The following is a 27,216-nucleotide window of genomic DNA, read 5'->3' as shown; positions in this document are numbered from 1 at the left end:
TCAGCTCACAGGAGTACGGGCCAGACTTGAGCCATGAGGAATTCACTAAAGGGATACCACCCGGTGAGAGCTCCAGGTGGTTGGCCAGCCTTTCCCCGGGGTGCCCCAACCTCCACCTGTGCCCAGAACTCTTGTGCGTCGTCAGTGAGCTGGGGAGCAGACACGGAGGCCAGAAGACCTTCTGCTGGTGTAGCTCGGCTTCCCAGGAGGCTGCTGCAGTGGCCCAGGGTTGTGATGCATAACTAGTAAAAGACAAAAGACAGAAGTGAGGGCACCCTAGCTGTGAGAAGAAGGCAGATGATTCAGGGCTGCTAGTGGACTCTCTATAGGAGCCATGGTTTCACCTCTCCATTTGCTTCTAGTTTCAATTCCTTTGTCGCCCCCAATAGAGCTCCACCTCCTGCCTAGGTGTTCATGCTGTTCTTGTGCCCCTTGCTCAACAGCTCAATTTGTTTGTTGGAAAAATGATAGCATCTGAAACTTAAGATGCTGCTCCTCTTTAGATAAGCATCCTTAGGGCCTGTTCATTAGGAAGCCCTTTTAAATAGCCCAGTGACAGCCAGCATCTGTGTGGTGCTTTGCAGTTTACCAAGTGCTTTTTATAGACGTGACCGTTTTTCCTCCTCATTCAATTTGGGGACACATCATTACTTCCAGTTTAATTGAAGGTACTTGCTTATGGTTATAGCATGACTCTCTAACTGCTGGTCCACTCAGATCTCCGACTTGGTTTAATTCTGATATTTTCTGAGACCTGCCAGGTGTGCTAGGGGATACAAAACAACTTAGATGTATCCTTGCCCTCATGGAGTTTCTGGTGCAGAGGGGTGATGACTCACTCATACATTCGTTCAGACATTTATTGGGTCCAGATCCAATTTCCTTCCCACTGCTTCATGTTCTTATTCATCACCTTATAGATGAGGGAGCTGAGGTTGAGCAACTTGCCCAGAGTCACGTGACTTATAGGTACGTGGAGCCAGGATGAGGACGCACGTCTTCCGATTCTGTCACAATTCCTTTAATGCCAGCCAAGATTTACTGAGTCTCTTTCCGGTGTCCAGCCCTGGTAGACTAAAGAGTCAGAGACAAAAGATGGGGTCTCTGCCTAAAAGGGAGTGCCCTGCTTAGCAGAGGAGATAGATGGTACAAGCTGATAAAGGCTGTGATGGAATTAAGCACAAGGTGCTATGGGAACCGGAATCAGAGTAACATTCAGTGGAATAGGTGAGGAGATGGAAGACATCGGCAAAAGCTCCTGTGCAATCACCTAATGGGAAATGGAAACACTGGTCCAGAGCCAGGGGTTAAGGCCAGGGATGGAACTCGCATCCTCATGGATACCATGGATACTCACTGAGCCACAATGGGAACTCCTGTCTTATTTCATTTAACATAATGCCCTCAGGATCCATCCATGTTGTTGCAAATGGCAGGATTTTCTTCTTTTTCATGGCTGAATAATATTCCTCTGTGTGGTGTGGGGGGGTGTTGTGTGTGTGTGGGTATACAAAGCACTAATAAGGATACATATAATATATATCCATTTTCTCCATCCATTCATCACTGGTGGACACTAAGGTTGTTTCCATATGAAGCACTGTAATTGTGAGCAATGCTACAATGAGGCTACGATCTCTCTTTAGAGATAGTGATTTCATTTTTCTTTTTTTTTTTTTTTTTGGATACATACCCATAAATGGGATTGCTGGGTCATATGGCTCTTCGATTTTTAATTGTTTAAGGAACCTCTATACTATTTTCCATAGTGATCGTATCAATTTACATTCTCACCAATATGTGTGAGGTGGCATCTCGTTGTGGTTTTGATTTGTATTTCCATGATGGTTAGTGATACTGAGCATCTTTCATGTGCCTGCAGGCCATTTGTTCAGAAAACAGTCCTCTGCCCATTTTAAAATTGGATTATTTGGGTTTTTGGTTTTGAGTTTGATGACTTCCTTGCATAATTGCATATTAACCACTTATCTGATGGTTTGCAAATATTTTCTTCCATGTCATAGGCAGCCTCTTCATTTGTTTTGTTTGTTTTCGTTTGTCTTTTTAGGGCTGCACCCATGGCATATATAAATTCCCAGGCTAGGGGTTGAATCAGAGCTGTAGCTGCTGGCCTATGCCACAGCCACAGCAACAGGGGATCCGAACCACATCTTTGACCTACTCCACAGCTCACGGCAATGTTGGATCCTTAACCCACTGAACAAGGCCAAGGATCTTACCCACGTCCTCATGGATACTGGTTGGGTTTGTTACCACTGAGCCACGATGGGAACTCCAGCCTCTTCGTTTTATCACTTTTGCTGTACAGAAGCTCTTTGGCTGGATGTGGTCCCACTTGTTGATTTTTGCTTTTGTTCCTTGCGCTTTTGGTGTTACATCCTGGTGCCACCTCTTCAGTGGCTCTGGGAACCTGGCTGAGTACTCTCTCCCTTTGCCCCAAGGCCTCAGGGCTTCCTCTGCAAAAGAAGATGGTTGAGGAGCGTCACTGGGTCCCTTCCAGTCCTAATCTTTTGTGATTCTGTGAGTTTGGCTGGCCTGGACTTCCATAAAACTCCCTGTTCACGTTCTGCACAGATTTCTGCTGCCAGGGTTTCAGTTGGAGCACAGAGGGCCTTATATAATCATCACCTTCTGGCTAAGGCGGGATCCGTGTAGCCTGGGGTCTAGTCAAGCGCTGAGAGCAGAGGCCACGCTACCACTATGCTGCATCTGGACCTGCTCTTCAAGGCTTGCTGAGGCCTGCCCCCCCCCCACCCCCCGCCTCCAGGGCCATGACCGTCTCCTCATCACCACTCGCTCTCCACCCAGGAGGGCGGCTGCAGCTGTGTCTGCATGTGCCTTCCTGAGTTGCCCTGTGGTGTGGTTGGCTGAGACGAGTAAATGTCCGCTAAGCCAAGACGTCCTTCTGGTTGGTTCCCTCTAAAGCTGCTCGGGAAGAGTCACAGCAGCCCAGGCTCCCTGCGTCTCTTCACTGCTTCTTTGGCCGGGGACTCCCTTCCTAAGCTTGTCCACTCGACCAGCTCTTACTGAGTTTCCCTGTGTCAGAGTTGATGTCAACCAGTCTCTGAAGGCCTTTTCTCTTCTTTTTTGCTTTTTAGGGCTGCCCCCACAGCATATGGAGGGTCCCAGGCTAGGGGTCGAATTGGAGCTACAGCTGCCAGCCTACACCACAGCCACAGCAATGCAGGATCCAAGCTGTGTCTGCGACCTACACCACAGCTCATGGCAATGCTGGATCCTTAACCCACTGAGCGAGCCCAGGGATCGAACCTGCAACCTCATGGTTCCTGGTCAGATTCATTTCCGATGCACCATGATGGGAACTCCCTGAAGGCCTTTTCTGATACCGCCTCTCCCCCTCCCCCTCCCTTCCCCTTCCCTGCCGCCCTGACCCATGGACCATTCCTATGGGCCACAATTCTGTATTTTACTTCAATTAGAGGACCCCCCCCCCCACAGCATTTTCTTTCAGTGTTTCTGGTTGAGTGAGAGAGTTTGGGGTCGGTATGGAACTAGGCCGAAACCCTTCCTTCAGCACTTTCTCAGGACGTACCTTGGATAAGTCAGTCTCTTTGAGCCTCCATTTCCTCCCCTGTAGCACCATAGGGATGCTGTGAGATGCACACCGAGGTTCCCTCAGTGAGTGAGATGCATGTAGTCCCCTTGGTGATCGGATGCTTATTTCTCCGCCGTCCCTTTTAGACTGGGGGCCCCCGGGGAGCTGGAACTTTTGGTCACATTCGTCTCCATCTCCCCAGTGTGCAGCACAAAGAGGACCTGGAGGCATTTGTGTGAAATGAATGAACATTGAAGAAAGGTTTTACGGTCTTCGACAGAAATTTAAGCTGAAGCTAAGAATGCTTAGATAAAGCATTCTGGTGTTTCTGGCTTATGGGAAAATGTAGAACTAACTGGACTTATTTTAATTTTTAATAAACATCTAATCTTGAGACTAATTATCTTGTTATTTGATGATAGATCATTTAGCAGTGGAAAGGAGCTAAGACTTCTCTTTGATCAAATGGCCTCCCAGCCTGGCCTAACTTTTTTCTCCCCCTTAGATTCTTCACTGCGCCTCCCCCTTCCCAAGACAGCCCTGTGCATTAATACTTTTTAAGAGTAGAAGCTCTATTGTTTAATTTTCTAATCTTCAATTTGGCCCCAAATACATTTCGTGTCTTAATTCCCAACTATTACAATTTTGCTACTTTGCAGTCCTGACTTACTATGTGGAGTTTTGAGATGAATGGGATCATTAGGGGGCCATTGCTCTAACGTGCTTTTTGCTGAGCTCCATCGCTTAGTTGGTTAAAGCACCTGTCTTGTAACGTGCTTTTTCCCTCTAATGGCAAACTTAAAAAAAAAAAAGGTTGGGGGTGGGGGGAAGAGGTAAACATTTTTCTAGAAGACTCTTAAAGGTCAGGAAAACCCGGCTTCCCAAAGCGAGTAAAAGGTCATCTTTCACCCTTCAATTTCTGTCCTTTCATTTTGCAAATTTTTTGGTGCTGTCACCTTAGTCACCTGAGAAGCCATGAATAATTTTCCACAAGAAAATAGTGGAGGCACTCTTGACTTCAGCGCGTTTCAAAGGAAATTATGAAAACCGTTCTTGCCTGTATCTGCTTTCCTTATCTCCAAAGAAAGGAAGAAATCGCTCTTCCTTCTCTTGCTCAACTTCCTTGCTGTGTAATTGCTTCTTAGAGGAGTTCTAATGAAAGGAGAAGCAAAGATTCGGATTTAGAAATGGGGGCGCCTTGGAATTCTCTGGGCGTGTTAATGAGATCATCCTCCTGTCCTTCCCTCTCACCTCATGCCCCCTGCTTCCCCTCTCCTTCTGAAACTAACCCCATATGTCTTCTTTTCTTCCTCTTCCTTCCTTCCTTCCTTCCTTCCTTCCTTCCTTCCTCCCTTCCTTTTTAAGGAGGCACCCATGGCCTATGAAGTTTCTCAGGCTAGGGGTCGAATCAGAGCTACAGCCGCCAGCCTGCACCACAACCACAGCAATGTAGGATCTGAACCGAGTCTGCGACCTACACCACAGCTCACAGCAATGCCGGATCCTTTGACCCACTGAGCAAGGCCAGGGATCGAACTGACATCCTCATGGATACTAGTTGGATCTGTTTCTGGTGTGCCATGACGGGAACTCCCACCCCATACGTTTTCTAGAAGAGTTGGAGGAATAAGAGGCAAGGATTTCTTTGGCTGGGATGGGTCTAGCGACAGTAAGGCTTCATCCTCTTGGCTGGAATGTCCCCCTTTCATTTTCTTTTAATTTTTTTGGATAAAATATCAGACATACTAAAAAATTAGAAGAAGAATACAAAGACCTTCTAGGTATTCCTCACTCAACCCCCAATGTGAACACTATGTTTCACCGTCACTCCTCCACCCCCTTTTTGAGAGTAAGTGGTATACGTGATGCCCCTTTACCCCTAAATGCTTCTGTGCGTCTTTCCTAAATAAGAGAGCATTTTCTGAAGTTCCTATTGTGGCTCAGCGGCTTGAGAACCCTATATAGTGTCCACGGGGATGTGGGTTCGATCCCTGGCTTCCCTCGGTGGGTTAAGGATTTGGTGTTGTCACAAGCTGCAGTGTAGGTCCCAGATGCGGCTTGGATCCGGCGTTGCTGTGGCTGTGGTGTAGACTGGCCGCTGTAGCTCCAACTTGACCCCTAGCTGAGGAACCTCCATACGCTGCAGGTATGGCCTTAATAAGAGAAAAAAAAAAAAAAAAGAGAGAGAGTGTTTTCCTTTCATAACCACCTCATAATTATCAAAATCTGGAAGTGGACACTAATCCAGTTCTGTCATCTGGCCTAATGATGACCAGCACCCATGTGGATCTGGACCGTCGTCCCCTGATGTTCAGTGCCAGCATCACATGCTCCGTCTAGCTGTCTCTTTAGTCTCCTGGAATCTGGAAGAGCTTCTTTGTCTTTCTGTGCATTTCATGGTATCAGCATTTTTTGACAAGTACAGGCTAGTTATTGAGCAGACTGCTCCTCAATTTGGGTTTGTCTGGGTTTCCTCATGATGAATTTCGGGATATGCATGTTTGGCAGGAACAGCACAGAGGCAGTGCTGTGCTTTTCGCAGGGACATCATCTTTGGGGACACGTGATGTAAAAGTGCCTTATTACGGGTGATGTTCACTTTAATCATTTGGTTAAGGTGGTGCCTGCCAGATTTCCACTGAAAAATGACTGTTTTCCTCCCTTCTAATTAACACAAGTATCTTGTGGGAAGATGCTTTAAGACGATGTACTATCCTGTTACTCTTCAGATTTTCACCTTCTAGGTTTACCCTCTGTTAATGATTCTTGCCTGACTCAGTTATTCTTGTGACGGTTGCCAAATGGTGAGGATTTAATCCCACCATTCCTCTTCTACATGTGTTCCTTGAGTTTCTACTGCAAGGAAGAATTTTGCCTTCTCATTTATTTATCTGTGTATGTATGCCTATTTAGTGTCGGCTTATAGATTCTTATTTTTTCAATGGATTATAATCCTTTACTGCCATTATTTTTGCTTCTTCTTTTTTTTTCCTTTTTTTTCTTTTTAGCAAAAAAAGAAAAAAAATAAACCCTATACACTGCCGCACCCTCGGCATATGGAGGTTCCCGGGCTAGGGGTTGAATTGGAGCTACAGCTGACAGCGTATGCCACAGCCACAGCCATGCAGGATCTGAACTGAGTCTGTGACCTACACCACAGCTCACAGCAACACCAGATCCTTAACCCACTGAGCGAGGCCAGCGATTGAACCCTCAACTTCAAGGTTCCTAGTTGGATTCATTTCTGCTGTACCATGACAGGAACTCGCTACTATCATTATTTATTTTGATGTTCAAAGTCTCTGAGATTTGGCCAATGGAGCCCTGGGTCCTTTTAGCAGTCCCTGCCCCTCTTTTGAGCACCCTCTTCCTTTTGCCCTAATGAGATGTTCCAGGCTTTTCTTTGTATGTTCTCTGCCCCAGCCTTGCAATCGCCCACATCCCCACAAAGCCCTAATTTCTACGGTGGGGGCCAAGTGCGCTCATTGCCACAGGGCTGGCATTCCAGTGCTCTCACCACAGGGCTGGCATTCCAGCACTCTTCTCCTTTTATAAAAAATGTCTTGTGACATTCTCCTCACTATACTGAAATGAAACAAAAATAAACCCTATACACAGGGTAAAAGACAAGCAAATTCATCCCAAATATTCCCTAGAAGAGAAATTAGGAAAAAGTGCTTTATGTTCTATGTTTCAATAAGCAAATACTCTGGCAGTGTTGCACCAAAAGACATAATGAAGTGGCCAAAGGCCTGCACCCACCTGAAATGAATAAATTTGGGCATATGAAAAGTAAGACAATTTGATTAAACATTATGGCCTCTCTATCTCTATAAAATATATACACATACATATATATGTCATATATATATATATACATAGACATTTCTTTTTTTTCTTTTTTTTTCTTTTTTTTTTTTTTGTCTTTTTGCCATTTCTTGGGCCGCTCCCGCAGCATGTGGAGGTTCCCAGGCTAGAGGTCGAATTGGAGCTGTAGCCGCCAGCCTACGCCAGAGCCACAGCAACGCAGGATCCAAGTCATGTCTGCAACCTACACCACAGCTCACGGCAACGCTGGTTCCTTAACCCACTGAGCAAGGGCATGGATCGAACCCGCAGCCTCATGGTTTCTAGTCGGATTCGTTAACCACTGCGCCACGACGGGAACTCCCTAGACATTTCTTTATTTTTGATATTTCAAGCTAATTTTCATATGTAATCACTGCACATGGTGTGGGCGACTCAGATACCATAAGCCATCATGTCATCAGTGATGTGCTGCCTTTGAAATTTTGAACAGCTCTTAACAAAATTCCAGGAAAAAAAGGGCAAAGTGTAATTTTCTCTCTGTTGGCATTGCTGTTGCATCCCTGGAGAATTCTGATGCTCAGTTTAAATTATGTGGAAAATTCTTTATGTTTGCATTTGACATGGAGTTGGGGGCGGTCTTTGTGTTAGCTATTAATAGGTTTCTCACTCCACGACTGCCCAGCGCATTGCAGTTAGTCCGCCCACCAAATACTCTCCATTCACTGTGATGAGCAGAAATCCTCCCAGAAATTTCCAGAGCCCTCCCTAGGTGGCAGTACCAGCCTCCCTGAGAACCGTGGATCCATCTATAGGAAACAGAAACATTTTCATCTCTCTTCCTTCAGAAACACAAATCCTGTTACATTGCCTGAAGGCGTTTGATTTTTAACTTTCCAGAGTTGTGTCTAACGTTACAGTTTCCTTGATTCCCACCTTACTTTCGGAACGAGGATGACGCCAATCTGCTCCCCTGGTGGTGGGGGAAGCAGCTCCAGCCTACTGCCCTGGGAGGTCAGAGCGAGCACGCTGGGAGGGTGTCCACGCAAGGGAGGAAGGTCTCTGCCTGAAATGGGCAATTTTGAGTTCCCTCGTGGCCTAGCAGTTAAGGGTTTGACACTGTCACTGATGTGGCTTGGGTCACTGCTGTGGGTGTTTGATCCCTGGCCCAGGAACTTCTGCATGTCTTGGGTGCGGCCAAAAAAAAAAAAAAAAGTCAAGGGATTTCCTGTTGTAGCTTGGCGGTAACAAACCTGACTAATTATCCATGAGGATGCAGGTTCAATCCCTGGCCTCCCTTAATGGGTTGAGGGATCTGGCATTGCTGTGAGCTGTGGTGTAGGTCACAGATGAGGCTCGGATCTGGCATTGCTGCATCTGTGGTGTAGGCTGGCAGCTGCGGCTCTGCTTCGACCCCTGGCCTGGGAACTTCCATTTGCTACAGGTATGGCCCTAAAAAGCAAAAATTTTTTTTTTTAAAAAAAAGGGCAGTATTTTTCTAGGCAGTTCATTCCCCTTGAGACTGCTCTAAATTTTAAAATATTCCTGAGTTGAGACCTTTCTAGCTGTATCTCATCCTCCTGTCCCGTCCCCCTGGATGCGACCTGGCCTGGCCCTCTTGGTCCCATGGAATGTGTTATGTTCCCCTTAGACCCTATGACAGCCTTTCAGAAATTTCAAAGTTGTATCCACGTCTCCTGAGCTCTCAGTCTCTGGTGTTGTACTTGGCACTGAGATTATTATGATAAACTTGCTGCTGGATGTAGTTCTTGTCCTTACACAGCTTTTGGTGTGGTCGGAAGGCAAGTACTACGCAAGTATAGACAAACGAGCGGAGGCTCAATAGCCTCCTTTCTGTTTCCAAAGTGGTCTAGAGGGAAAACCTGGGTTCTGGAGCCGGCCACGCTTACACTGAGAGTGTCCTCAGCTATGCGTATGGCCTGGCACTGTTTCTGCACCCTCTGAGCCTTGTTCCCTCCTCTCTAAAATTCAGACACGACTCTGCCCCATAGGGCTGCTGGCTGATGAACACAGAGAGAGGATTAAATAAGAACGCTGTTCTGACTCCTCACTCTCCCGACACTGATGTCAAGAGATGGTCGTTTCTTCCTCTTGTTCTTTTCCTTCCCACTGGGTGACATAGTTGAAGCAACTTGTAGATATTTAGAAAGGGCTTACAGCTCAGAATACAATGATTTATCAAAGTCACTCAGGCTTATCTCTGCTGCTCTTAACCGCTGTTAGATAACCACGGGATGCTTTCCAAAGTATCCCAGCAACACCCTAACAAAGAGATCCTGCCTGTTTGGATTAAGTTGAAGGTAGAAAGGAAGTGGTCTCTCGGATGAACTTTTGTGTGCTTAATGTCATCATACACATTGACTCAGGTCACCCTTGACTAATGTCACCACATCACCGTCTCTCTCTCTCTCTTTTTTTTTTTTTTTTTTTTTTGGCTTTTTAGGACTGCACCTGTGGCATATGGAGGTTCCCAGGCTAGGGGTTGAATTGGAGCTACAGCTGCCAGCCTACACCACAGCCACAGCAACACCAGATCTGAGCCACATCTGTGACCACAAGCTCATGGCAATGCCAGATCCTTAACCCACTGAGCAAGGCCAGGGATCGAACCCACCACCTCATGGTTCCTAATTGGATTCGTTTCTCCTGTGCCACGCCAGGAACTCCCATCACCATATCTTATACATTGAAATTTTTAGTTGGTCCACGTTATTATATTTGTGAATTTCTGCTGGTGTCTTCCAAGTACATTATAATTTTAAAGCATTCCCTGGCCATGCAAGTGTGGGAAATCCTGGACCCGAGAGGTTTATTTATTCTAATCCTCACTTGATGGATGACAGCATCGGTGCTGTAGTGTAGCACATACCCTACTATTTCTTAAACATGTCTCACTAGGCTGTTTGGTTTATGGGATTGTATCCTGAGATTCTGAAATGCTGTCCTGTGGAGGTTGTAGCATTGCTGTCCTGACATGATGGGTCAGGTGAGGCATCCCCTAGACAGGGTGGTCCTTCTCATGTCAGTGTCAGGCGATCTCTTGGCTGAGCCTCCGAGGAATCTGGCTGTGCTCCCAGGTCGTGGGAAAACACTGTCTTCTGCCGTCCACAGTCACACTGAAGAGCCCTGTCATGCTGGGATGAGCGTGTCTGTAAACAGAATGATCTTGTCGTTCTTCTCTGTGTTTATTTCCCTTCTGCTCTGAGTCATTAATAAAGTCTTTTAGAGTCTGGTTTCTTCTGGACTCTGGGGAACTGGGGAGAGCTGGAGCCCATGCTTGGTTCAGAGCATTAAAGGGGATCAAACCCCCTTAAAGGGCCTCTGCCGCCCCTCTGTGACTTGTAAGGAGGCAGGGAAGTGTCCTTACAGGAGACCACTGAGGTCAGGAAGGGGGCGCTGGGCCAATATTGCTGGTGAGCCCATCTGAGAGCTTAGCCAAAGGTCCTGTTGTCCAGTGGCCACCTGCTACCATTGAAAGATAGCTGGGAGGCAAACGGACAGTGTTTATTTAAAGAAAAGTGGCTTACAGAGCGGGCCTTCAGCGGCACAGTGGGAGTTCCTTTGTAAAACTCAGCCCAGCCTGGCTTCCAACCTTCACACTCATTTAGAATGCCCACAGAGCCCCATGGCGATCAAAGGCACGTAGAGGTAATTCCTTGCATGTCAACACCTTCATGCTTCTCCTTGAAATGTAAACCAGCAGTTGAAATCCTGGGGCTTGCAGGAGATCCTGTTGTCACTTCGCTGATGTAAATGACCAGCCCTTTCTGCACAGACACTTGGCTGCCCAGCCAGGTTCTCAGAGGGGATTGGCTTCTTGGCTTGTTGGTTTCCATCCAGATCTCTACTGGAACTCTCACCCAGCAGCAGCAGCACCACACTGGCCACTTTGAGCCGGGGGTACCTGGTGCCAGGCCGTACCAGTGGTAGTTAGGGCAGCAAGTGCCCAAGTTCATGGCCTTGATCCCCAAGTCATCTCAGACTTTCCTGCCTCGCTCACTCTTGCTGTTTACTATTTTTGCCTTCCTCATGTTCTGACTCATCACTTCCTAACTGTTTGACTCACAGGTCACCTGACTTCTCTGAACCTCCAATCTTTTGTTTGTAATAGCATTAAAAACAATATCATGCAGGTATGCAAAAGATACTAAGAATAAAACAAAAAAAAATTAGGGCAAGATAAGTGAAGTTGGTCAAAACGTGCAAACTTCCAATTATAAAACAATTAAGTCTTGGGGTTATAATGTACAGCATGGTGATTGTCGTTAGTATTACGGTATTGGATATTTAGAAGCTGCTGAGAGAGCAGGTCTTAAAAAGTTCTCATCCCAAGGGAACAAAAAATCATAACTATGTAAGGTGGCAGATGTTAGCCAGAGTTACTGTGGTGATCGTTTTGCAATATGTACAAATACCAAATCATTATGTCCTACATCTAAAGCTAGTACAAACGTTATATGTGAATTATATCTCAATTTTTAAAAAAGCTTATAAGTAGGGAATGTATATTTAAGAAATGGTAGCTAATAAACTGAAAATCTGACAGTAGTCCCTACCGCTCAAAAAAAGATAATAAAAGATAATATATCTAACACTCAGTACATGCCCAGCACCATTTTTTTTTTTTTTTGGCTGTACCCTGGGCAGGCTCAGGATTGAACCTGAACCACAGCAGTGATCTGAACCTATGACAACACCAGATCCTTAACCACTAGGCCACCAGGGAACTCAATTTTTTTTTTTTTTGCTCTAGCACCATTTTTATTTTTAATTTTTTTAATTAATGTGTAGTTGATTTACAATATTGTGTCAGTTTATAGAAAAGTGATTCAGTCATACATATATATGCATTCTTTTTCTCATATGATCTTCCATCATGCTCTAGCCCAAGTGATTGGATATAGTGCCCTGTGCTACACAGTAAGACTTCATTGCTTACTCATTCTAAATGTAATAGTTTGCATCTACTAACCCCAAACTGCATGTCCACCCCATTACCCACTCCCCGCCGGCAACCACAAGTCTGTTCTCCATGTCTATGGCTCTGTTTCTATTCTATCAATAGGTCCATGTGTGCCATATTTTACATTTGACATCTGGTGATATCATACAGTATTTGTCTTTCTCTTTCTGACTTACTAAGCTTAATATGAGAATCTCTCGCTGCATTCATGTTGCTGCAAATGGCATCATTTTGTTTTTTTATGGCTGAGTAGTATTCCTTTGTGTATTCCAGCACCATTTAAAAAAAATTTTTTTTTATTTTCCCACTGTACAGCAAGGGGATCAAGTTATCCTTACATGTATACATTACAATTACATTTTCCCCCCACCCTTTGTTCTGTTGCAACATGAGTATCTAGACAAAGTTCTCAATGCTATTCAGCAGGATCTCCTTGTAAATCTATTCTAAGTTGTGTCTGATAAGCCCAAGCTCCCGATCCCTCCCACTCCCTCCCCCTCCCATCAGGCAGCCACAAGTCTCTTCTCCAAGTCCATGATTTTCTTTTCTGTGGAGATGTTCATTTGTGCTGGATATTAGATTCCAGTTATAAGTGATATCATATGGTATTTGTCTTTGTCTTTCTGGCTCATTTCACTCAGGATGAGATTCTCTAGTTCCATCCATGTTGCTGCAAATGGCATGATGTCATTCTTTTTTATGGCTGAGTAGTATTCTATTGTGTATATATACCACATCTTCTGAATCCAGTTATCTGTCAATGGACATTTGGGTTGTTTCCATGTCCTGGCTATTGTGAATAGTCCAGCACCATTTTTAAAGGGACCTTTATGTATATGAACTCATTCAGTTGTCAAGACATCTCCTGTCCAGTAGACATACAATCTGCATCACATCCCTGAGGAAACTGAGGCAGAGAACTTGGGTGTTTTGCCTAAGGACACACAGAAAAACGTCTTTAAAAAAACAAAGGAAAAATCAATATCAGATTTCTCAGAGCATAGCTGTGGGGATTAATTAACATAACGAAAGTCAAGCATATGGTAGGTGCTCATAAACAGTAGTTATTTGTATATATTATTATTAATTACATTTAAAAGTGGTGAGCTTTCCTCTTAGAACTGGTACATGGACCCTGAAAGATGATAGAGTTTAGCAGAACAAGTGTAGCCCTTGGGAATACAAACCCACACTTGGGTTCCGATCCTGCCCTCCCTCCTCCACCTGTCTGACCTTGGGGGGAAAACTTATCCTTTAAATCTCAGTTTCCTCACTTGTGATGGGGGTGCTGTTAGTAGTATTGGGCTGAACCAAATGAAATTGATACTATCCATAATGGCTGTTTTTGACCTATAAAAATAGCGATTTCCTCTGACTCACGTTTTATTTTCTTTATTTAGTCTTTTTGTCTTTTTAGGGCCACACCCACGGCATATGGAGGCTTCCAGGCTAGGGGTCGAATCGGAGCTGCAGCCACCAGTCTACACCACAGCCACAGCAATGCCTGATCCGAGCTGAGTCTGCAACCTACACCACAGCTCATGGCAACACTGGATCCTTAACCCACTGAGCGAGGCCAGGGATTGAACCTGCAACCTCATGGTTCCTAGTTGGATTCATTTCCGTTGCACCATGATGGGAACTTACTATTTATTTAGTCTTTTTAGGGCCACACCTGTGGCATATCAAAGTTCCCAGGCTAGGGGTAGAGTTGGGGCTGCAGCTGCTGGCCTACACCACAGCAATGCCGGATCCGAGCTGTGTCTGTGACCTACACCACAACTCAAGGCAATGCAGGATCCTTAACCCAGAGTGAAGCCAGGGATCAAACCTGTGTCCTCATGGATCCTAGTTAGGTTCGTAACCCACTGAGCCACAATGGGAACTCCCTAACTCTCCTTTTAATGCCTGCCTCACAGGGCTGCTTGTAAAGCATATGGGACTTCCTGGCCAGAGCCTGGGCTTCAGGTGATCAGGAAGCTATTCTAGTGTCATAGGTAGAGAAAGTTAAGTAGGGGTGTTGAGGAGAAAAGCTGAGCTGGGGGCCTGGGTGCAGGTGGGTGATGTGACAGCAGGGGGAACCTGGGGTGGCTCTCAGGTTCCTGGCTGGGGGACACGGGCGGTACTATTTACTGACACTGGGAGCACAGGAGAGGGAGATGTGAGAAAAGAGGCAGTGGACTAGAACCGGCCACACGGCATTTGTGGTGCCCGTGGAGATGTCTCATTATACGGGGCTGGAGCCCAAGGAAGAAGCATGTGCCAGAGACAGAGAACGGGTAGTCAGCCGCGTCTGGGGTGTAAGTAACTGAAGTCCTGGGCCTGGACCAAACATAATGACATTGAACAAAGGGAGACGTGGCATCCAGGTTCCCTGCTAGGAGGGGACAGGAAGGGGCAGGAAAATCTAGAGAGGCATCTTCCCTGCCCTTGAGGAGTTAGCAGTTAACTGAGCCTCTGTTTTGTAGGGTCTGGAAGTATGGGGGGAGTCCCTGGTTACAAAATATCAAAGTGAAAATGCCATCACACATCTTGTGGGGTTGGAGCTCGTGGATCTCCAGATCCATACTGACCTGCCCGGCCCGAGGTTTGTCCTGAATCAATACCGCCAACAGTAATGCTGTTTTAGCTCAAAGAGCATCAGGAGGGAGGCCTCCTGGTCCGAGTGGCAAAATATGACGTCGATCTCCTTGTATTTTTGTAAAGCTCAGCGTAAAGCGTGGCGAGAATGGGATGGGCTGAAAGACTGTGGTTCTGGGAAGGAGGAAAAGCTAGGGCTGGGGGTCTGAAGCGCTTTCGATTGTAACACGGTCCTATGTATTTGCAGGTGCGCTCAAGATTATTTAGCCAGCTCATTAGCAGGAAACCCTCAGTATTGGAAAAACATGTTTAGCTGGGCGGGGGCTTACCCAGCAGTTGAGTGTTGTGGGTTTCAGGTGGGATCAGCTGCGGTGCCTTCTGGAATCTCCGCAGGAAACTGTAGAGAAGAGAGCAAGGGGAGTGAGGCCACTGAGGCCAGAGAGACGAAGCAGGCTGTGGTGGACCCTGCTGGGGGACCCCCAAGTGTATGGAAGTGTGAGCTGCCAGCCATGGGGACCAGCCGACAGCTGAGGGTCAGAGACAGGCCCAGGCACCAAGGGCAGCCAAGCCAGTCAGAGATGAGCCTCACTCTCTACTGGAGGAGGGTCAGGAAACTGAGGTAGAATAATCAAAGTGAAGTCAAATGGAATAATAAAAACCAATCCCGGAGTTCGTGTGTTGTGGCTCAGTGGAAGCAATCTGACTAGTGTCCATGAGGACACAGGTTCGATTCCTGGCCTCGCTCGGGGGTTAAGGATCTAGCGTTGCCGTGAGCCGTGGTGTATGTCACAGATGCAGCTCGGATCTGGTGTTGCTGTGGCTGTGGTGCAGGCCGGTGGCTACAGCTCTAATTTGACCCCTAGCCTGGGAACCTCTATATGCTGCAGTTGTGGCCTTACAAAAGCAAAAACAAAACAAAACAGAACAAACCCGATTCTGTGTTAAGTACGAATGCAAGACATGATTTTATGATCCTCACAGCAGCCAGCTAAGCAAACCGAGGCACAGAGAGGTCAGAAAACCTTTGGGAGTCTGAAGCCGGTAAAGGGCAGGAGCCCTGGGCTTCAGAGCACAGTAGGCGGCGTCCACATTCTTAGCTCCCCCAATATACCTAAAGATGCAACTTGAATACACCATTGCTATACACTTGAAGACACCTATGTAGTTCCATGGTGTGATGGAGTCGTGCTGGGGACAGGTTAGATGCCACGGCCCTGGGGCAAAGAGGACGAGGGGGTTGTAGGCCAGGAAAGGGTTCTCGGAGGGAGCCTTTGAGCTGGGCCTTCGGTATCTCCGCCAGTGGAGGCCAAGGAGAAGCCTGTGGCAGAGGGGTGGGCGGGGCAAGGCGGGACCGAGGCCCCTTAGATGCATGTAGCTGGCCTGCCAAGGAAGGGGTCTTTGAAGCCACACCAGGAGTTGCACGTGAGTGGTCAGCTCTAACTCCTTGGGAATAATTAATGTTACTTCTTTTAAACTGTTCAAGTAAATCCAAGGCCCTCCAAGGTTTTGTTGCTGTTGTTTGCTTGTTTTGTTTTACCACTTCGGTTTTCTTGATTGGAGCTCTGCAAAAGCCAGGGAGTGGGGAAGTGTTTGGCCTGTGCAGGGGCAGTTTCTCCTCCTCCCAGGGGGCCTGTGGCCCCCACTAACCACCGGGGTGAGAGGTTTCTTGGGGTACCCTTCCTCCAGTTCAAGGTATTCCATGTCTGAGTTTAAAATCGGAGTCTCAGCTCTGCCAGAGAGCAGTTCATATTTCTGCCAAAATTAGGAGAGTTGCTGCATCAAAGTGAATCACGTGTGTAAGATACTGGATGTGGTCTGGTTCCTAGAACGGTGAGGGGCTCGGGGACGTAGGTACAAAGTCCTAAGGAGGCTTTGTGGCTGCAGGTGCTCAGTTAATAATCAGTCAATGAATGAGATGAACTCCTCCTCTCCCACCCCCACCCCAGACCCCTCTTCTTTCTGTAAACGGCACTGTTCCCCCCCTCCCCGACACACTGTTGACACCATCTCTCTCCCCTTCACTCCATCCAGCCCGCAGCTGCCCCCGAATCCACCAGCATCCTGTTTCTGCACTCCGACCCTGTCGCCACTGCTCCAGCTCAGGTCTCTGGGCCTGTGACAGCCCCAAATCTTCCTGCACCTGGTCTCATCCTGCCAGACCATCCTCCTCAGGGACCTCAGAGTGATGTGGGTGCCACGTTACCCAGCCATTAAATCTGCTAGTTGCCTGGAGGTCAAGTACAAACACAGGTGTGGGGGATCTTTTCTATCTGTTTCAGCCTCTGTACTTTCCCTGTGTAACCTGGCCCATCACGGAGACTCTGCCGTCATCCAGGGCTGATGACACCAGACTCCTCTCCTTCCTTCCAACCCCACTGTAGGTGTCTGTTCGGGCTGGTCCTCTCTGCCCCCTGCTGTCTACCCCTCCAGTCCATCCAGAGGGATGTTTCTACGGAGCACATCTAGTTAAGTTGTGCAATTAAGTTTGCTCTCACTTCAGGATATTGTCCCAACTTCCCTACAATGATATTCAAGGCCCTTCCCTCCCGGGCCCCGTTTCCTCCCCAAGCCTGATCTGCCATTGCTCTTCTTCACACACACCCCACATTCATTCTAGACCTGGAATGAATTCAGATCCTCAGTGGTAACGACCCTGACTAGCATCCATGAGGACTTGAGTTTGATCCCTGGCCTTGCTCATTGGGTTAAGGATCCGGCGTTGCCATGAGCTGTGGTGTTGGCTGGCAGCCACAGCTCCGATTGGACACGTAGCCTGGGAACTTACCTATGCCTCAGGTGCGGCCCTAAAAAGACCAAAAAGAAAAAAAAATCTTGCTTCTGTGTTCTCTTGGCTGTGTGACCTTTGGCAGGTTACTTAACCTCTCTGGGCCTCCGTTTCCTTATCTGTAAAATAGAGTTGTAGAGGGTTAAATGAGCTAATACGTGTAAAGTGCTTAGAATAGTGCCTGACCCGTAATAAGTCCCAGTAGGTGTATGCTAATGTTGTGTTTTTTGCTTTTTTTTTGTCTTTTTGCTATTTCTTGGGCCGCTCTCGCGGCATATGGAGGTTCCCAGGCTAGGGGTCGAATCGGAGCTGTAGCCACCGGCCTACACCAGAGCCGCGTTTGCAACCTACACCACAGCTCACGGCAACGTCGGATCGTTAACCCACTGAGCAAGGGCAGGGATCGAACCCGCAACCTCATGGTTCCTAGTTGGGTTCGTTAACCACTGCGCCACGACGGGAACTCCTAATGTTGTTGTTTTTATTGCTGTGGTGATCTAGCTCCTGTGAATCTCATTAGTGGGATTTCCAAGGTGCTTCGCCACCCCAACTCCCTGGCTGTTCTCTGGCCCTGGGAACATATCCCGGTCTTTCCTGCATTCACAAGACCCCACCACCCGGCATCGTGTCACCTGTTCTTCCTCTGGGCCTCACCTGTCTACCTCCCACCCCGCTCCTTCCTGCCGGGCCCTCCACAACCTAACTGCAGACCTCCTCCTTCTCTCCTGACTCAGAGGCTGGCACACTGGGAGTAGGAATTTGCCCTCACTGGGTGTGAGGCTCGGTTGACTGAGGCTGGAAGGGGCGGCTGCCTGCCCCCATCCAGCATGCATTTTGTGACACCTGCTTGTCTACGGGAGGCTTGTTCTTGCTGAAGCTCTGCTCCCTGTGCCTGTGACACCACAGGTCCCAGTTGCTGAGATTGGATGCAAATGGACCCAGTGACAGAGGGGTGCTCTAACTGGCTTTGACTTCCCTGGTACTGCAGATACTCTATTTCTTCAGAAACTGTCCTCTCACCTGCCCCTTGCTGCTCATAATATTTTGTGGCTCGGTATGCCAGGGGCTGAATTTCTCTCTCGAAATAGTTTAGCTTGCTTCCCCCAGATGCCCAGCCGACTTCCTCAAGTGCGTCATAAATCTCCCATCCAGATCGCCCGCTCTTGTAGATCATCCCAGCGCGCTGATCACGGCAGCCCAGCGTGAACCCACCGCTGATTAATGTCGCTCGCATGTTTGTAACACAGCCTTCAACTGTGATGCCGTTGAGATAAATCATTGTTCCGAACTGTTAGCTGGCGAAAGCTAGGGACCTTAGTGTGACCCCCTTTATGGTATGGGTGAGTACAGTCAGGCCCAGGAGGTCAGGTGACTTTCTCAAAGTCATACAGTCAGAAATTATCTAACTAAACCGGGACTAGAGTCCTGGTTTTCTGTTTTTCACTTCGGCACCCTTTCTAACTCACCCAAAGCTATTTCTTTTCTTTTCCTTTTTTATTAGAAAAATTTTAACTTAAAGTAGTAAATTAGGCATAATATAAAACTTACCATCTTAAGCGTTTTTAAGTGTACAGTTCAATAGGATTAAGTCCATTTGTATTGTCGTACAGCCATAACCAGAATCCATCTCCAGAATTTCTTCATCCTCCCAAACAGAAGCTCTGTACCCATCACACACTAACTCCCCATGCCTCCCCCCAACCCCGGTCCTGGGTAACCGCCCTTCCACTCTCTGCCTCTGAATTTGACTCCTCTGGGCACCTCCTACAAGTGAAACCATTGGTGTTTGTTCTGTGTGTGATGGCTTATTTCACTTAGCATCACGTCTTCAAGTTTCGGTGGAGTGTGTGTCAGAATGCCCTTCCTTTTTAGAGCTGAATAATACTCAATTGTATGGCTAGACAGCATTTTTTTTATCCATTCATCTGTTGATGGACACTTGGGTTTTTCCCACCTTTTGACTCTTGTGAACAATGCTGCTCTGAGCACGGACGTACAGAAATCTGTTCACCAAAAGCTATTCCTTATGAAAATATGTTTAGAGATACTTTCTGCTACCTAGTATTGCCACTTGAATTTTTTTTTTTTTTTGGATAAGTTTGGAAGATATGAAAAAACATATATAAAAGTTGCTAATTTTATGTGGTATATATTTCCAGAATTTCCTATCCATGTTGCCCATAATTTTAGAAGTTTTGTGCAGACGGAGAGAGGATTTTAACAGGTAGGCATTAGGGAGAACATTCGAAATAGCTTTAAGGGGCAGACAGCCTGAGACCTGAGTGTGACCCCAGGCCAACCACGGCGTTTTGGAGATTTCATTCAATGTGAGCTCACCTTAGCAGTAATGCAGAGGGGACTTTTTGTGATGGTGCTTCTTTAAGACTGTTTTAACATCTTAACAGAGTGTCTTACTGTTATGGAGAGTCGAATTTTGAAGTGGGTCGTTGGCGTCAGGTGTGAGGGGGGCGGGCAGTCTTTCCCAGTCACATTTGTGAAATATCCACTAGAGGGCAGTAAAAGACATAAAATTTTTCAATAGGGCCGAAGAATGCCTGGCCATCAGGCAGTCACAGCCTCTCTGTATCTCTTGTAGCCTTCCATGCGTACAGTTATAAGATAACGAATTTTACATCTGAGAGCATGTTTGCGTAAACCATCAGCTGGAGCCCAAGTGCAAGTCTTCCTCACATTCGGGCTAATGTTAATGCATCAAACTCCATTCCATATATTGGCCCCAGATTGTCTTTCTGTTTAATTTCCATTAGTCCAGTGTGAACATCAGAATCACTCGTCATGCTTTTGCCCAAATATCCATGCCTGCGTCTCGTCCCAGATCTATGAAATCAGAATACCTGGGCCTGGTCCATGACTTCTTGCTTATGACCAGTGCATGCATTCTTAACTTTAATAACTGGGGGGAAGGGGCCACCCTTGAGTAAAACCTCAAAGGAAAGTGAATGTGAATTCCGGAAAATCTTTTTCTCTTTTTAAAAGAGAAGTTGTCAAAAAAAAAAAAAAAAAAGGTAGTAATTTCCATTTTTGATGCAACAGAAATGATTCTGACTCGTATCCAGGAGGATGCAGGTTTGATCCCTGGCCTCGCTCAGTGGGTTAAGGATCTCGCATTGCCGTGAGCTGTGGTGTAGTTTGCATACACGGCTCAGATCTGGCATTGCCGTACCTGTGACATAGGCTGGCAGCCGTAGCTCCAATTTGACCCCTAGCCTGGGAATTTCCCTTATGCCGTGGGTACAGCCCTTAGGGGAAAAAAAAAAAAAAAGGCAATAAATAGATTAAAAAATAAAAGAGAATTTGCTGAAGGTTCTGGTGGCTTTGGGAACCACATCCAGAAGCGCTCTGTGGCTGGCCCTGGTGCCTGCATCAGAGCCAGCTGGGAACCCAGACAGAAGAGCTGGAACTGAGGTGGTATTGGCAAACGGGGATCTATGGTTCTGGTTCCAGGAAGGCCATGCTCAAGGGCCACCCTCTTCAGCGCGAGGCCAGAGCTCAAGTACTAATACTTTCGGCTATAGTGAGAAAATCTTTCCTGTAGGATTCGGGGAAAAGAGACCTCTGATTTTATCTTATGGAGGTAAAGATGGCACAGAGAACCCACTGGGAAGTTGGAAGACGTCAGTTGCCATTCTAACCATCCCACTGGCGAGTTAGGGAACCCAAGGCGAGTCATGTCACCTCTCTGAGCCTCAGCCTCCCTGTTTGAATTATGAGAGGATAGGATGCCGTTGGTCTCCAAGAATCCTCCCAGTTCTAAATATCCAATGATTCCATTGGTATTAATAATCTTGATTTGTACGGTACTAGTCTGGCAAAGAGCAGAAGAAATATTCAGCAGTGCAATGAATGACGGAGGCTATTGACCATGCAGTTTAATTTATTTAAGCACATACACTGAATTCAAAGGAGAAAATATTGTGGCCAATAAGATATCGAACCATTAGTATCTTCAGCATAGCAAAAGCTTTCCAGAGGGAAAAATTACCCATCAACGCAAACTTGACATTTTTCACTTCCTGATCCATAACTGCCATTTCTCCAGGCCACTTATATTTACTGTAAAGGGCCAAATGTATGAATGCTTTGGGTGAATATTAAATAAGTGCATAAACGTCAAGGTCAGCAAGGAAGGCTCCATGGAGGGCCCCGGGAGGCTTGCATTGATCTCCTGTGAAGTTCCATCCTCGAATCCTGCTGACAAGGAGAAACAATTGATGTGGACCATTATTAAGGCTTTAAGTGTTTCTCCATTGTTAAAGATCTTTTACAAGCCCGGAGTAACTGATAGTGCCCAAGGAATTGGCAACAGCTTCACTTAGAAATATAGGCTGGTCAGAGAGATAAGTCAAAGGCAGAGCACAGATCCTGGGTCGGGCTTACGCGGCAGAGGGGCACAGTCGGGCGAGACCAGCGCCAGGGCACGCGGCCGGGGCTTGGCAAGGAAAGCTCATTCACCAGCTCTTTCACGCCAGAAGCCGCAGAGATAGCGGCTCCCTCTTTCAAATCCACCTTTCCATTTCCCCCAGCTCCCCTCCCCCAGTGAAAACCTCCCAAGGATCAGACAAGTGTCCAGGGGAATCGGGCGTGATGCAGACCTGCAGGTCCGGGCTGACAGTCTGAACTGGTCAAGTGCCCGGGATAATTAGGTGGGTGTCCTGCTGACCCGGAGCCGGGAGGAGAGCAAGTCTTATGATGACAGAATCTAGTTTCAAAAGCTCTCAACAGACCAAAGGCTTGGCTGAGTCTTCCAGAGGCCCCTAATAAGAGAAATAGATGGTAAAACTAACGGCTCCCAGGCACCAGCTCTGTGGGCGGCAGTGCGCTGGGCCCTGTGTACATTTCAGTTTATTTCATCTTTACAGTGACCCAGGGAGGAAAGGTTTTTATATCCCCATTTTTAAAACGAGGAAACAGAGACATGGAAGTGCAGAGAGAGGTGCGAGCACTTCAGAGCCCTGGAGCCGGATCCCAAGCCCCATTCTGCTCCTCAGCCAACCGGCAGGTTACTTCCTCTTTAAAAAAATAGCAGTAGCCAGGCTCTGTGGCTGCCTTTGATGTGTCAGGTTCTGTGGGCTTTGCCCTTTGCCTTGATTACCTCATTTAATCCTCAGAACAATCTTTCTCCTCTTTTCCAGATGAGGTAGGCACAGATAACTTAAGTAACTTGCCCAAGGTCCCACCAGAAGTAGCAGGGCCAGGATGTGAACCCACGCAGCCTGACTCCCAGGCCTCTGATCTTAACCAGAGCCAGACCCTCTCTGTTTCCTGCTGTATGAAAAGGTAACGGCTGTGAGGGTCTATGAGGGTTAGAAGACATAGCTTGTGTCAGGTGCCTGATGTAGAACCTGCACATAGTAGGTGCCCATAAATAGTGCCAGATTTATTGTCCTTGCTATCACCACACTGTCATCAGTTAAATGACTTGCTCAGTGTTAGGGCTGATAATGGCAAAGACCTGGGATTTAAATCCAGGTCTTGTGACTGCAGACCCGACGCACTGTGGAGGACAAGATTGAGGGCAGTTTTCACGTCACCGTCTCACTACCTCGGTAGCGTCACTTCCCGACAGGCGCTCAGAGAGTATTCGCACAGGCAGGGCCCATCGTGTCACTCATTCACCAGCCCTTTGCCAACATCCTTCTCTGTCTCGGGGACCAGAGAGGAAAAGGATACCATGCTAACCATCTTTTTTCTTCCCCCAGGTTCGAATGGTGAAAGACGGGGACCCCTCCTGGAAGCCCACGTTTATCGTGAAACCTGATAGTGGCTGTCAGGGTGACGGAATCTACCTCATTAAAGACCCCAGTGACATCCGTCTGGCAGGAACCCTTCAGAGCAGGCCAGCGGTGGTCCAGGAGTACATCTGCAAACCTCTCCTAATCGACAAGCTCAAGTTTGATATTCGTCTGTACGTCTTGCTAAAGTCCCTAGACCCCTTAGAGATTTACATAGCCAAAGATGGACTCTCGCGGTTTTGTACAGAGCCATACCAGGAACCCAGCCCCAAAAACCTGCACCACATCTTCATGCACTTGACCAACTATTCGCTGAACATCCACAGCGGTAACTTTGTCCATTCGGACAGCGCTAGCACAGGCAGCAAGAGGACTTTCTCTAGCATTCTTGGTAGGTTGTCGGCCAAGGGTGTTGACATCAAGAAGGTCTGGTCTGATATCATCTCCTTGGTGATTAAGACCGTCATTGCCCTGACTCCAGAACTCAAAGTTTTCTACCAGTCGGATATCCCCGCGGGGAGGCCGGGGCCCACCTGCTTCCAGGTAACCATCGCCCCTTCCCAGCCTAAGTTCCCCACCTTGACGGGGCCTTTAGAGGGATCCCTGGCCTCATCTGGGGTGAGGGAGGTGGTTTGGGTGGCTGGGGAGCGGGGGTGGAGGAGTGGTTGCTGGCATGGGCTTTGGTGTGAAACCAGGGTCCAACTTCCTGCTCTCTATTTGCTGTGAGATTTGGGGCAAGTTACTTCCGTTTTCCTATGTGTAAAATGAGACTAATGGTACCTCCCTTAAAGGGTGTAAGATTCAAATGAGATGGAACGAGATGGAAAGCCCAGTGGCTCCCATTCATTCCTTCATTCATTCATTTCTCCAGCAAAGTTTTACCACCTGCTTAGTAGGGGCCAGGCACTGCTTGAGGTATTGGTGAGGTAGGAAGTCAGTTCCCTGCTGGCTGATGCAAGAGTCTGCTATTGTGGGAGACAAATCAGAAGCAATTAGTATAAAGGGTCACCAGTGCTAGAATAGAGTAGGAAACGTTCCGGGCGCTGTGAGATTGTGGGACCATCTAACATTTTGTGAGTGGGGACAAGGGTGGTCTGGGAGGACTTCCAGAAGAACTAGAACCTGGAGTAAGAGGTAGATGGGGCAGGCCAGACTGGATAGGGCTGGGGAGACCAAACTGTCCTGGGGGAGACATCTTTGCAGCCTGAGCGGGGAGGGGGAACTGAAGGTGGGTTCCACATGGCTGGAGGGTGGGGCTTGAGGTCTGGAGGGAGGTGAGAAAGATGAGGCAGATGAGGCAGGTAGGGGGTAAGCCGGGGAAAGCTGAGGGCAGTGGGGGGCCAGAGGAGGGTGCCAGCAGGGCACCAGTGCACCCAGATGTGCCACAGGGTGGAGAATGGATTGAGGCATGGCTGGGAGCAGGGAGGGGACTGGTGAGCTGATTGCTTCCTTATAAGCAAGAGAGGATGCTGGCCGGGAGTGGGGAGGTCTTGGTGGAGTTGGAGAGAATAGACTCCAGAGCCATTAAGAGGTGGAACGGTCAGACTTGGTGACTGGATGGGGCTGGGAGCGAGTCTAGAGATGGTGGCAGTGACAGAGGGGGGAGAACCCAGACCTAACCACAGGTGGCTTAGGCACTTGGATGGAGGGATAGAGGCCACCAGAAGGGGACCAGGCTTGTAGGGGGAGGGTAAGGAATTGGGCTCGAACATGCCTTTGAAGTGCCTGTGACCTCCAAGTGGAAAGGCTGGGTGGACAGTTGGACATCTGGGCCTGGAGTTGAGGAGGAGAGGTCTGGGCTGGAGAGAGAGACTGGGAACTCTGCAGTGGTCCCTGAAGCCACCAGAGGCTGTGGCGGGGAAAAAAGGACAGAGACAATCCCACGAGCATCACCATTCAGCTAAGGGACAGGCATCGAGGGGGCAGCAAAGGAGGCCAAGAAGGAGCCATTCGAGCTCGAGAAGGGATGTCAGGAGAAGAAGCAGCCTAAATGCTTGGCAAAGAAGCAGGTGGGGGTGAGCCACCCCAGACGCTGCTGAGATGCCATGTGAGACCAGAGCTGAAAGAGTCCGTTGATGTCCTGGGGTGACGGGACAGGGAGATGGGTAGTAGCCTGAGCCGACGTGTGGGAGGGGAGGAGATGGGGACAGGAGGAGCGGCCTCTTCCTGGACATTTGGTGGCAAAGGTGGGGGTGGGGGACTGGGAGTCCAGGCACACAGTTTCCTGCAACGCGATAAATCAGAATGGGGAGCAGATGATATAAAGGACACCTCTGGGACCGTCTTCATTGAATCCTTAAGATTATTTTGGAGCAGTTACCATCTGAGAAAGAATGCATGGCGCACGTGCTAAGCTGTGAAGCAGAACCGCCAAGTGATTATCCCCAACTCGCCTCCCAGCCCGAGATCCCCACTTCGCTCACTTCTCCCCCATCCCATTTCTCACCCCCAGGTAACCATCATCCCAAATTTTATGTTCATCATTTCCTCTCTTTAAAAAGAATACTTTTATTATACGTGAATGTATCCCTAAGCAATATATTATTTTGTGTCACTGGTTTGTGAGCTTTATAAAAACATGACCATCAAGCACGTGGGCTTCTGCAACTTTCTTTTCCACCACATGTGGCTGTGGATCATCGGTTCCATTTCATTTGCACTGCTGTGTATCTGTGGTAAACGCGTGCAATTTGTTCATCGGTTCTTCTGTCAGTGAACATCCGAGTTGTTTCTAGTCCTTTCTCTAAGGCTCTGGCGGGGGAATAACGAGTAACGTGGAACAAGAAGGGAGGGGAGGCAGTGGGACAGCGTTGCTGATGGACGGGACATTCGTTTGACGGAGAGGAGGCTGGTCCTAAGCTGCATCCATAAATGCAGAGGGACGACCCTGAGGGCTGGGCACCGGTCAGCAGGATTTCCAGGAGGCTGGCGGAAGCCTTGGGAGGGGACTTCCAGCATCGATCAGTCCCAGGAAGGGCTAATTGTCACCCAAAGATCTGTCCTGAGGCATTTGGATGCCAGGCTTTGGTTCTCAGGCAGGATGTCCAGCTCAGCCATCAGTAGTTGGCTTAGGGCATTAGAAAGCGGACACTTAGAGGCAGGACCAGAGAGAACCGGTCCCAGCTGGAGCCTTTGGAAGCTTAGGGTGAAGGGCTAGTTGCAACGTGGAGGCCACCGGGGGTCAACCCGGGGGATTGTGTGGTCACATCTGTTCGACAGTGACAGCTATTCCAGGAGTATCATGTGGGCCCGCGTGCACGGCCAAGCCACAGAGGCCTGGCATGGCGCGGGTGCAGGGTGGAAGGCTGGGGCGGTGGCTTTGCAGCTTGTCTCACTGTGGACGGGTGGCTTGGGGTGCCCATGGGGGTGGAAACCAGGGGCCCACGCTGTGGGGGCTAGAAGGCCAATGGGGCGGGAGCCACTGGTTTGGACAGATCACATCCGGCAAAGGGAACCACAGCCCTGTGACCGTTTCCTACCGCTTGACCACACTAAGTGCTGCCAGGCCTGGGGTCAGGAGAGGAGCAGGGGCCAGAAGTGACCCCACTCCACCCCCGGGAGAAGTCTGTCCTCTTCCCAGCCGGGTGACCTTGGGCATGTTTCCTCACCACCCTGAGCCTGTTTCTTTCTCTCTGAATCACCTCTACTCTCTTCCCTACCTGCCTTCTTTGGAGTAAAGTGATGAGGGTAAAAAGGTATAAAGCCTTAGGTGACTGAAATCCATTTTACC

General features: G+C 48.1%; 1 protein-coding gene across 6 annotated transcripts in view; it reads left to right on the top strand.

The window, feature by feature from the left end:
- Nucleotides 1-27,216, top strand: part of TTLL11 (tubulin tyrosine ligase like 11) — a 294,081-nt gene that overhangs the window by 106,655 nt on the left and 160,210 nt on the right. For all 6 annotated transcript variants that reach the window (XM_084994791.1, XM_084994777.1, XM_021068337.2 and 3 more), the window contains one exon: nt 23,454-24,029. In XM_084994791.1, the coding sequence (XP_084850917.1) occupies nt 23,454-24,029 (576 nt within the window). The remainder of the gene's footprint in view (nt 1-23,453; nt 24,030-27,216) is intronic.

This window comes from Sus scrofa, chromosome 1, assembly GCF_054392235.1.
Source record: "Sus scrofa isolate SSC_HxYL_T2T_F1_AM1 chromosome 1, Sscrofa_HxYL_maternal_Yorkshire_Landrace_v2.0, whole genome shotgun sequence".
NCBI classification, from domain to species: domain Eukaryota; kingdom Metazoa; phylum Chordata; class Mammalia; order Artiodactyla; family Suidae; genus Sus; species Sus scrofa.
The sequence above is the reverse complement of the archived record's forward strand: the minus strand, read 5'-3'. Positions and strand labels throughout refer to the sequence as shown.